The sequence below is a fragment of the Macaca thibetana genome, chromosome 12, assembly GCF_024542745.1.
Source record: "Macaca thibetana thibetana isolate TM-01 chromosome 12, ASM2454274v1, whole genome shotgun sequence".
Lineage (NCBI taxonomy): Eukaryota > Metazoa > Chordata > Mammalia > Primates > Cercopithecidae > Macaca > Macaca thibetana.
Window position 1 is genome coordinate 17,864,338 of NC_065589.1, and position 12,553 is coordinate 17,876,890.

The 12,553-nt window shown below is 45.0% G+C and overlaps 1 protein-coding gene and 1 long non-coding RNA gene across 13 annotated transcripts in view; one reads left to right on the top strand and one right to left on the bottom strand.

Annotated features, from left to right (window-relative positions):
• DOCK10 (dedicator of cytokinesis 10) overlaps window positions 1-6,621 on the top strand; it is a 1,376,581-nt gene extending 1,369,960 nt beyond the window's left edge. For 6 of the 8 annotated variants that reach the window (XM_050752140.1, XM_050752144.1, XM_050752143.1 and 3 more), the window contains 2 exons: window positions 2,431-2,506; window positions 5,877-6,621. In XM_050752140.1, the coding sequence (XP_050608097.1) occupies window positions 2,431-2,506; window positions 5,877-5,938 (138 nt within the window). In that variant the 3' untranslated portion in view covers window positions 5,939-6,621. The remainder of the gene's footprint in view (window positions 1-2,430; window positions 2,507-5,876) is intronic. The other 2 variants (XM_050752138.1, XM_050752142.1) reach the window with 1 other exon arrangement.
• The window catches only part of LOC126932901 (uncharacterized), a 188,149-nt gene that overhangs the window by 9,203 nt on the left and 166,393 nt on the right, over window positions 1-12,553 (bottom strand). The window lies entirely within an intron of this gene.

Here is a 12,553-nt window from a genome sequence, read left to right on the forward strand (position 1 = left end):
CATCTCAGCACCCCTGCTCCCCGCCATACCCCCACGCTCTACCTGCACATCTCAGCACCCCTGCTCCCCGCCATACCCCCACGCTCTACCTGCACATCTCAGCACCCGTGCTCCCCCCCATGCCCCCACACTCTACCTGTACATCTCAGCACCCGTGGCCCCCCCATGCCCCCACACTCTACCTGTACATCTCAGCACCTATGCCCCCCATGCCCCCCACTCTACCTGCACATCTCAGCACCCCTGCACACGCTCTACTCAGCACATCTCGCACCCCTGCTCCCCGCCATACCCCCACGCTCTACCTGCACATCTCAGCACCCGTGCTCCCCGCCATGCCCCCACACTCTACCTGTACATCTCAGCACCCGTGCCCCCCATGCCCCCACACTCTACCTGCACATCTCAGCACCTGTGCACCCCCCATACCCCCACGCTCTACCTGTACATCTCAGCACCCGTGCCCCCCATACCCCCACGCTCTACCTGCACATCTCAGCACCCGTGCTCCCCCCTATACCCCCACATTCTACCTGTACATCTCAGCACCCATGCCCCCCCATACCCCCACCCTCTACCTGTACATCTCAGCACCCCTGCTCCCCCATACCCCCACGCACTACCTGCACATCTCAGCACCCGTGCTCCCCATACCCCCATATTCTACCTGCACATGTCAGCACCCCTGCTCCCCCATACCCCCACGCTCTACCTGCACATCTCAGCACCCCTGCTCCCCCATACCCCCACGCTCTACCTGTACATCTCAGCACCCCTGCTCCCCCATACCCCCACGCTCTACCTGCACATCTCAGCACCCCTGCTCCCCCATACCGCCACATTCTACCTGCACATCTCAGCACCCCTGCTCCCCCATACCCCCACATTCTACCTGCACATCTAAGCACCCCTGCTCCCCCATACTGCCACGCTCTACCTGTACATCTCAGCACCCCTGCTCCCCCATACCCCCACACTCTACCTGCACATCTCAGCACCCGTGCCCCCCCCATACCCCCACACTCTACCTGCACATCTCAGCACTCGTGCTCCCCGCCATACCCCCACGCTCTACCTGCACATCTCAGCACCCGTGCCCCCCCATACCCCCATGCTCTACCTGCACATCTCAGCACCCGTGCCCCCCCATGCCCCCACACTCTACCTGCACATCTCAGCACTCGTGCCCCCCCATGCCCCCACGCTCTACCTGCACATCTCAGCACCCGTGCCCCCCCATACCCCCACGCTCTACCTGCACATCTCAGCACCCCTGCTCCCCCCCATACCCCCATGCTCTACCTGTACATCTCAGCACCCGTGCCCCCTCCATACCCCCACGCTCTACCTGCACATCTCAGCACCCGTGCCCCCCCATGCCCCCACGCTCTACCTGCACATCTCAGCACCCGTGCCCCCCCATGCCCCCACGCTCTACCTGCACTTCAGCACCCCTGCTCCCCACCATACCCCCACGCTCTACCTGCACATCTCAGCACCCGTGCCCCCCCATACCCCCACGCTCTACCTGCACATCTCAGCACCTGTGCTCCCCGCCATACCCCCACACTCTACCTGTACATCTCAGCACCTGTGCTCCCCCCATACCCCCACACTCTACCTGTACATCTCAGCACCTGTGCTCCCCACCATACCCCCACGCTCTACCTGCACATCTCAGCACCCGTGCTCCCCACCATACCCCCACGCTCTACCTGCACATCTCAGCACCCGTGCTCCCCGCCATACCCCCACACTCTACCTGCACATCTCAGCACCCGTGCTCCCCGCCATACCCCCACGCTCTACCTGCACATCTCAGCACCCGTGCCCCCCCCATGCCCTCACATTCTACCTGCACATCTCATCACCTGTGCTCCTCTCCAGGACTTAGATGTGTTCTCTACAGAAAAACTGAGGGACAGAACTTGAATTAGCCTCCCAGTAGTGCTTCATACATGGTAGCCACCCACTGAATATGCATTTCCCTTGTTTTCCTTAAATGGCCTGGCATCAATACGATTCACAAACCATGAAGTGTGTTGTATGAATCTGTTTTTTCTAATTGCATTTCCCATCTAGCTTCTTTTCTGTTTTTCCATCTTCTTCCATCTTGATTTTTAACTCTCCATTGTAGCTAGAGAAAGAAATGGTTGACCGAGTTATATTGGAGAAAATGAATTGCCGTAGATAGGATTCCTCATGGAGGTAGTATTGGTTTGGGCTACTTGAGGGGTGATGGGAATTAAGTACTCAGGAGAGATGACTTGATAGAATGGGGAAAATCATAAATCTGGGAGTGAAATAAAAAGAACAAACGATGGATCTGAAAGTTTGGGAAGGTGGTGAAGGAATGCTTGTCTCCAACTGTCAATCACATCTGACCTAGAAACTTTGGACAAAAATGCTTTTTCTCTTTTTTCCTGGCAGCTCTGTCGAGGTCCGTGTTTATACAGCTTCTGTTCCTCTGTGTCTAGTATTTCCCTCAGTACTGTAAGCAAAAGTGGTATGTTTTTCTTTCTTTATGTCTACTCTGTCCTTTGTGGCCTTCTGGTGTACCCCTCTCTTCCTAGCCATTCAGTTTCTCTAGTCACCTCTGTAGTAGCTAGTACTCTCTAAGTTTTTATTTAATCAGAACAATTCCATTTCCGTTTCAAGGTAGATCAACGGCGCGGGGAGGGGGGGGAAGCCTAGTGATTTAAACTGAAGTTAACAACGTAGCTTTTAAAATGAAAATGCATACTCCAACTTTTAAAATATATTTGAGCTGATTTGTTTCCAAAACAAAGATATGCTATACCCCAAAGTGCTAAAACAAAAATATAAAGACAAGGACCAGGTGCTTAAGGGGAGAGAAAAATCATTTCTTTTCCAGGAAACCTTTGCTAAAAGAAGCAAAACTTGACTCTATGCCTCGTGGAAACTGACACAAAGAAAATAAACTGATGGATTGCACAGGCCTTGTTATAGAAATAGATCTGTAAAAAGATCTGTCCACAGGAAAGATACACCTCCTCCTGGTTCTGAACTTCAGTGGGGATTTGTCACCTAGGTCTCTATCTATCGGAATGCCTTCACATACCTATCTATTCATGCACATATTCTGAAAACAGGTACATATAAAATTACAATGAAGAAAAAAATTCTATTGAACACTTGAAAATAGAAACAGGCTGGGCACAGTGGCTCACGCCTGTAATCCCAGCACTTTGGGAGGCCGAGGTGGCTGGATCACCTGAGGTCAGGAGTGCGAGACCAGCCTGACCAACATGGTGAAACCCCGTCACTACTAAAAATACAAAAAAGAAAAAAAATTAGTCGGGTGTGGTGGCACATGCCTGTAATCCCAGTTACTCAGAAGGCTGAGGCAGGAGAATCACTGAACTCAGGAGGCAGAGGTTGCAGTGAACCAAGATCATACTATTGCACTCCAGCCTGAGTGACAAGAGCAAAACTCCGTCTTAAAAAAAAAAAAAAAGAAAAAGAAAAAAGAAACAATTAGAATGGATAGCTAGACATCAAAATATAAAAAAGAAATAGAAAAATAGAGTTAATTATGTGTAAGCAAACCCAGATTTGGCTGCTCTCTGCTCAAAAGCTGAATGCTAGAAGTGAGAGTTGATGGGAGGAAAAGCAGGTTTATTCAAAGAGCCAGCAAACATGAAGATGGTGATCCAGCATTCTAACGTGGCATCTTAACTCAGTACACATTTTAGGCGCTTTTTAAGTAAAGGGCAAGGAGAAAAGAAAGTGGTTGAAATCAAGAAGAGTCTGATGACCACAGATGTCTGGGCACCAGCAAGGGTCTGAGGAGGCTGGAAACTTCCTTGTCCTTGGTCAAGTCACAGTGCTCCTATAAATCTTTTAACAAAACATTGTCAGTTGTTTACGTACTTCTTTAATCCCATAGTTAGTTTTAAAATCTACGTGAGGCCTGGCGCAGTGGCTCACACCTGTAATCCCAGCACTTTGGGAGGCTGAGATAGGCAGATTGCCTGAGGTCAGGAGTTCGAGACCAGCCTGGCCAACATGGTGAAACCCCGTCTCTACTAAAAATACAAAAATTAGCTGGGCGTAGTGGCAGGTGCCTGTAATTCCAGCTATTTGGGAGGCTGAGGCAGGAGAATCGCTTGAATCCAGGAGGCAGAGGTTGCAGTGAGCTGAGATCGTGCCACTGCACTCCAACCTGGGTGACAAAGGGAGACTCCGTCTAAAAAAAAACTACATGATTGCTCTTTTTTCAGATTGTATCAGTGCTCCAAAATGATCCCAGCTTACATGCAGGAATAGGTAAAAGCCCCATGATTAAAACTAAAAAATGTAGTTATGTTCGTCCTTCTGCTGTTTCAGCTACATATGCAATTCACTCGAAAAGTGTCTAGAAAAGTATTAGCTTGGGGAGTATTTTGAATACATCTAGTTAATGAAGGAACCTTCAGTATAAGGAAAGAGACAAGACAAGATAAAGTGGATGCTACTGTGTAAAATGGAGATGTTGAGATAAAGTAGTTTGAGTTGTCACTGACCAGCAGGCAATATTTTTTTTTTTTTTTTTTTTTTTTTGAGACGGAGTCTCGCTCAGTCACCCAGGCTGGAGTGCAGTGGCACAATCTCGGCTCACTGCAAGCTCCGCCTCCCGAGTTCATGCCATTCTCCTGCCTCAGCCTCCCAAGTAGCTGGGACTACAGGTGCCCGCCACCTCACCCGGCTAATTTTTTTGTATTTTTAGTAGAGACGGGGTTTCACCATGTCAGCCAGGACGGACACAATCTGCTGACCTCGTGATCCACCCACCTCAGCCTCCCAAAGTGCTGGGATTACAGGCGTGAGCCACCGCGCATGGCAATAATTGCTTTTATAGGTACCAAAATTCCATACTGTTTATAATAAATAGCAAAAAAACATAAAAGGCTTCTTTGAGGCCAAAGGAATGCATATAAGCATTCAGATTAAGCATCAGTGTAAGATGCCCATTTGGAGTCTGTTTCAACATTCAGTAAGAATAACAGCATACTGAAGTCAACTGTGACGATGAGTATCCAATGTAAAATACAGAGAAAGGAACAGACCCAATCTGGTGTGATGCCAAGCATAGGTATACTGCACCTGGAGTCTACTCTTTGAACACATCATCAGTCGGATTATTTATTCAGAGCTTTGTGATACTGATCGTAAGGAGAATTTATTGGTAGTATAGGATGCTCTCAGCTGAGTGCTCTTTGGGGAACAGAAGTAGCGATTTTATCTTGGAAGAGTAGAGATGGTAGTCATGGCACAGTGGGACAATGTGTGAAGTTAGTGGAAAAATCTTCACAATTCTTTGTACAGAAATCTCTTCTGTACAAAGATATATTTTTAAAGTGTCTGGAGTTTCTGCTGTTATTGTGCTTACACATCCTTATTTGAATCAATCTGATAAAGTACTTTTTAGGCACACTAACATTATTTTCAAAATTAAAATCAGGTCAAGACTTTTATTTACTGTATTTCCTTTTATGCAAACATTTAAATGAGGTTTCTAATGTTTCCCCTTTTTTGGCACATGCTGACAATATAAATGATAACCTTTTAGAATAAAATAAAATCCTGGAATTACTCAGATATATTTTGTAAGTTTCATCCAACATTTATAAATTTATGTCAGATAGCGGAAGATGATGGTGAAACTATTTTTACTTTCACCAAAAGTTAAAGCCAGCACACCGTCTTGGGGAAAAATTCTTTAGATCTACTTTGATATGAGTCTTTTCATAATTTGCATAAATTGCCCTGTGGGGAATAAAAACCTGTATTCTGGGTTTTAATTTTGTGTTTGGGATATTAACATTAACCTCTGCATTATTTTATTTTGTTGTGTTGTTTTTTCCTGTTTTAAGATTACGGGCAGGGACGACCCATCAAAGCGCGGAGTGGACCAAACCTGCACTCGAGTAATTAGCAAAGCAACTCCGGCCCTACCCGCGGTCTCCATCTCATCTAGTGCTGAAGTCTGAGGGCTCTGCTGCATCAGACCCGCCTCTAAGAGAACTTTCTGAATTTGCAGCTAATCTCGGGGAAGACAGGTTTAATTTATTTGAAGTTTTCATGGTGTTAATATTTTTGTTTACCTCGCTAAGCTTCAGAATTTTGCCAATCTCTGAATTTGCACATTTTGTATAATTTTTTTTTTTCTTTGAGCAGTGTTGATCAAGCCAAGGTGAGTATTTGCCATGAAATTCCAGTGAATGTGTAGCTCAAATGCAAACCCTAAGTTTGCTGTCAGTTATTGTATGGTCAGTACCCCAGTCCTAGTACACATATTTTAAAGGTTAAAGTGAATGTTTTTGTAACATTTAAGCATATTTCAGATGTAAATAAAAGATTGTAAAATATACGGTTTTTACCAAATTTAAAAGATCCTTTTTAGTTAATACTATGACAGTACTAAAAATATATGAATAACATTTCAGATACCATTATATTAAAATATTTGTGTATGTGTACAGAAGTGTTGATAAATACTAATCTTTAAAGTTTGTGGAGTTTCTTTATTTGTAATATATGTGCTCTTAAAAGCAATGGGATGTGAAATTATGAAAGTATTTTATTGTTCATAGAAATAAAAAATACGGTTACTTTGCATTTGGTTTCCTCTTGAAGACTGGGTGCGTTACTGAGAAAAACGGTTCATTGGATACCTACTGAATGCAAATCTACACTCAATACTTAGGATGCCTTGCCAAGAAGCCAAGAAAGGACTCACATCTCAGCTCAGAAGTTCCTCCAAAGATGAAATGGGTAGATCAGAGGTTTCCAAACATAAGAGAGACTTAGAATGACTTGGGGAAAATATAATGAATCCGAATCTTAAGGTTTGTGGAGGTTCTCAGAGGGATCACAAATGTTCCATTTCTCTGCTCTAACCTTGTGGTAGGATTGCACTTTCCTGCCTCTTTTGAAGGCAAGCATGATCATGTGACTTGCTATAACCATTGAAATGTAGGCAGAAGTAACATGTGTTACTTTCAGGCAGAGGCTTCAAAGCCAGTAAGTAGTTCTTCCCAGTCACTTCCCCTGATGTACTTACTGATGTACCTGAAGCCGTGATTTACTTACCTTTGACGTACTGTGTCAGCCTCAATACCCAAGTAATCACAGTGAGCAAGACACACACACACACACACACACACACACACACTCTCTCTCTCTCTCTCTCTCTCTCTCTGCTAACCCTGTTGGTCATATAGTCTTGAGTGAGAAATACCATTTCGCTGTGTTACGATTCAAGATTGTTTGTTACCGCCATGTCATAAGCTTATCAGAGCTATGACTGATAGGTGCTGACCCAGGTTTGGGAACCACTGACATTTTCCACCCTCTGGCCCACTTCCCTTCCCTAGCGAATACTGCCTGCCATGGACCTGAACTGAGCTGCTTCTAGGTGTGCAGAAGGCAAGCTAGAGAATTTAATTTTCATATTCACCTTCAGCAGTCATTCCAAAGCCTCAGACTCAAAGAAGGAGACTTTAGCTGAGTTCATATTTCTGCTATGCAAGTCCATTGGCCATGTCAGTACTTGATGGTGAGGAGGGAGGTGAGAGGTTGGAATGCATATTTAAATATTGAGTACACAGAAGTGATAGAAAGATATTTTGGGTGAGAACTCTGATGCCTCAAGACACTTTTTTTAAATTTTGTTTATTTATTTTTTTGAGACAGAGTCTTGCTCTGTGCCCAGGCTGGAGTGTGATGGCACGATCTCGGCTAACTGTAGCCTCTGCCTCCCAGGTTCAAGCGATTCTCCTGCCTCAGCCTCCCGAGTAGCTGGGATTACAGGCATGCACCACCATGCCTGGCTAATTTTTGTACTTATAGTAGAGACAGGGTTTCACCATATTGGCCAGGATGGTCTCAATCTCCTGACCTCGTGATCTGCCCGCCTCGGCCTCCCAAAGTGCTGGGATTACAGGCATGAGCCACCGCGCCAGGCCTCAAGACACATTTTAACTATTCTTTTCTTAAATAGATCTCACTTCTTTCTTTAGAAAAGATTGCCCTGTGATGAGCTCTGGCCCAAAGCATTATTCCCAGCTTAATTCTGGCTCCAGTTCTCTTGGTTCCTGACTGTCTGGGTCAGCATCTCAGGTCTTTTAATTTCCCTGTATGTAGCTTTAGGCCACCTTAGATATCACTATTCCAGGCACCCAGGAGGACTCTGCCTCCGATATCATCTCCCACCTAATTCCCTCCTGTAGGCTCAAGTCCTCTCGCCCATGCCAATCCACCCATCTCCCATGCCCCCAGGACATAGCTGGCAATGGGTTGCCTCCAAATCTGAAAATAAATCTTCCCAAAAAATCTCCAAGGAAGTAATTGAAAATAATAGACCTTTGTGCCTGTGTCAGGTGCCAAATATTCTAATTTTTCCATCACAAACCACAGTATCTTTGAGAACGTCACTGTTTTGCCCCTGACACTGTTCACAGAACAAGAATTTTAAATACAACTGCTCTAAAGAGAATCACCTAAGACCACTCTGCCTTAACAGCATTGAAACTCACCCTGCACAATCCCAACACCTTTTACTTCTTCCTTTCTCTAGAGCAGATGCATCAGACTGGCTGCTTAGCGATGGAATCCAGTATGCATGTTTTATCTGCCAAACACGTAGTCTTAATTTTATTTCAGTTAGGTGTCAACATTTAAATATTAGGAGACTTTGTATAGATTTCCAGCTCCCTGGTATCTGTTGAATGGTCAGGCCATTTAGCAGTATCGGAATCGCACTCCCCCATCACAACAATAAGTGAAAATTGAGACACTGTTGCCCCACTTGTGTTTTCCGGCTTGCAGCAATATGCACCAAGCCCTAATCGACTTATACCAGGCAGCCCCTCTTATTTATATTTCCTGGCTAGATCCCATAGGCATGTCTAGACCCCAGTTCAAACAAACTATTATTATCTATCTCACTGTAGTAATCACTCATGGACAGAAGACCACTTGCTTCAGAATCAGATAAAACACCTGTTAAGATGCATACTTCTCTGTGCCATAAGAACTTCTGAAATAGAACCCCAGGAGTGGAGTCCAGTACCCAGGCCCACATGATTCTTAAGACATACTGGGTATAAAAAAATCCACTGGGTCCTCCGCTAATTAGCTACCCCTAAAAAAATTACTGTACAGATGATAAAGCCTTGTAAAACAGTGACCTGATTTTGAATTGCCAAGAAACCAAATTCTTATTTTATATTCTTTTTCATCTTTGTATAAAGTTAAATTAATACTCCTCAAAATAAGCCCAATAAAAAATGGTAGTAACTCTTCCAGTTCTACAGATGAAAAGGATGAAAAGAAGACAAATGGCATTTTCCCCTATAATTTACCCTGGAAAGGATCCAACACAGAATACATGGATCTAATACTTGGGATGTCAGCCCTGGCTCTGTCCCCTCATTCATTCATCATCCCGCTCAGTAGCTACTTCTCTTTTCATTCTCATTTCAAAGTGCAAAATGCTCAGACTATAAAAAATGAACATAATCCCCTATTTTTGGTGACAATTACCTTACAAGTGAGTGTCCATTATCCAAACCTCATATAGTACATCTCTAGTCCTGTGTTAACACTCACTTAGAAACCAATACAAGGCCGGGCGCGGTGGCTCAAGCCTGTAATCCCAGCACTTTGGGAGGCCGAGACGGGCGGATCACGAGGTCAGGAGATCGAGACCATCCTGGCTAACACAGTGAAACCCCGTCTCTACTAAAAATACAAAAACTTAGCCGGGCGAGGTGGCGGGCGCCTGTAGTCCCAGCTACTCGGGAGGCTGAGGCAGGAGAATGGCATGAACCCAGGAGGCGGAGCTTGCAGTGAGCTGAGATCCGGCCACTGCACTCCAGCCTGGGTGACAGAGCGAGACTCCGTCTCAAAAAAAAAAAAAAAAAAAAAAAAGAAACCAATACGAATGGTCCAATCACCATGTTTCCTTCCTAATGACAGCTTTCTTGGGGATGTAGTCACAGGGAGATGGAGAGAACATTGCTGGGAAGGCCTGGCTTTTACAATCCTGAACGCTGGTCTCTCTGCAGAAGGGGTCCACCATATTTGCAGGCGGATGATTTATCATCTTATATTAGTCAAACCCCAGAAAGCCAAAAATATATATATTATAGGATTTCAGTACTCCTATGAGCAGTTAGGAAATAAGAAACTTTTGAGAACAAATGTGACAAAATGATACTAAATCAAAGTTATTATTTGCTCATATTACAAGTGGCCCCCACATCCCCCACCCCTACACTTAGAGCAGTGAAAAACTATATACCATATATTAAATGTTATATGTTAATATATTTTGTTGAGAAAATGACGAAGTGTAGGCATGATTGGCCTTCAAGATTCTCTGCAGAGAGCCCCTTGCCTTCCTCCTAATTTCATATCCCATCTGCTTGCCTATGCACAACCTTCACTAGAGCTGCAATGTTCTGCTCACTTAAGAGGAAAAAAAAAAAAAAACAGGCTGGGAGTGGTGGCTCACACCTGTAATCTCAGCACTTTGGGAGGCCGAGGTGGGTGATTCATGAGGTCAGGAGATCGAGACCATCCTGGCTAACACAGTGAAACCCCGTCTCTACTAAAAATACAAAAAATTAGCCGGGCGAGGTGGCAGGCACCTGTAGTCCCAGCTACTCAGGAGGCTGAGGCAGGAGAATGGCCTGAACCCGGGAGGTGGAGCTTGCAGTGAGCCAAGATCTCACCATCGTACTCCAGCCTGGGCGACAGAGCAAGACTCCATCTCAAAAAAAAAAAAAAAAAAAAAAAAAAAAAAAAAAAACCATTCCTGTCCTTTCCTCCCTTTTCTCCCAGCATGGAAATCTAACCCATACACATCAGGAGCCAGCTTAATTCATATGTACAGTGCATGCAGCGAAATCATACCTAGATCTTCCTTCAGAACTGAGATCCCCGTTTCCCCAGCTATGTGGACTCTCAGTGGATCTCAGCTGAGTCCCTCTTGCTCCAGGTCACATCATCAGCCCAGCGGAAGCTCACTTCAATGACTGGTTGAGGATGAGAAGCACAAAGGCGCTCATTGCCCCAGCTCTAAAAATCATCCTGGTTCCACAGCTCTTCCTAATAGGCCTCTTGCAACTGCTTCACAGTTCAACTCCTCCCTCTAAGCAAATTCCCAAGAAGCACTGGAAATTGCTTTGTAAACATCTTGCATGTAAATCTCCACCTCAGAGCCTGTCTTTTTGGGAGTGGGTTAAGTCAGGAGGTTCTCCTGAGGCTTTGCTTGTGTTCCTAGCTTGCCTGGATTTTCCATCCTCTGCCCATGACTGGCAGGTGTTGCTTGCATCACCCGTCTCCCTCTTCTCCTTAGTTATGTCATCCGTTATCATGTCATTGTCTGTGTTTTCTTCCAATCCTATCATGGCTTCCCTGAAGCAGATTGTGTCTTAATCTTTGTAATCTTGAAGATTTGACATATTGACCTGCCCTTCAGAGTTTTGGAGTCAAATTCTCAACGTTCTGTTGAATGGAGTCGTTCCAGAGAAAATGCTAGGGCAGGGAATGGGGAGCAGAGGAAGATGGATTAGGGGCCCAGACTTCATCGTAGGAATGAGTGTCCTTGAATCTCTTTTACAAGGGACTATTTTTGAAAATATCAGAGTTTACTGGATTTTGGCTTCTTTTCAGTTCTCAGGGTTTTGCCACTGAAGTATTTGATACTGGATATGTTTATCTGCAGGAGCAAACTTAGGCAAAATTGTTAACAACATGATCTTTTTATTTGGAAGTTTCCCAAGTCATCTTTGCTCCAAGCTCCGTTAGATTCTTGTCCTCTCCGGTCACCTGCTACCTACCATTACCTTGTCACAGTCCTTTCTCAGCCTCCACCCAGGCCCACCTTGGTTAAACAGAGCCCCCTTCCCTTCTCACTCCGTGCCTTTTTTGTTTCCAAAGGGACTCCAATTCAAATGCCAACTCCAATCAAAAGGAACTTGTTTCCTTGAACACTGGGTTGAGAAGGAGCACGTGAGGCCACCTCTGCTCCAGGAGGTTAGAGCATCTTATGAGGTCCGGGGCACTGGCGTTAGGAATGGTGGCCCATTTTCTGTGTCTTTGCCACTCCTGTGAACCCTACTCAAGACTAACACTAATTCAGCTCAAACTAGAATGCAAATGGCTGATTATAGGGAAAAGAGCTATGGTGTCCTGAGATAAATTAATACCTTCAAAGGACAATCTTTAACCCAAGAGGATGAATTTCTGATTTGGGTGATACTAGGTTTTCAGATACTCTACCACTGAAGTTCTTCTCCACCCATACCCCCTCTTCATCATCTCACTGCATGAGCAATCATCTCCTGTATCTAGGCCTAAAGCCAGTCCTAAACATATTCATTTAAAATCTAGGTGGCATAGTAAGTTATGAAGAACCATACCTGATAATGGTCTCAAGGCTCAAATCAGTATGTCTTTGGGCCAATCACTTAAACTCTTTAAACCTCATCTCTAAGAGGGGAAAATAATAGCTACTGAAAGAGTTGTTAGAAAAAAAGGC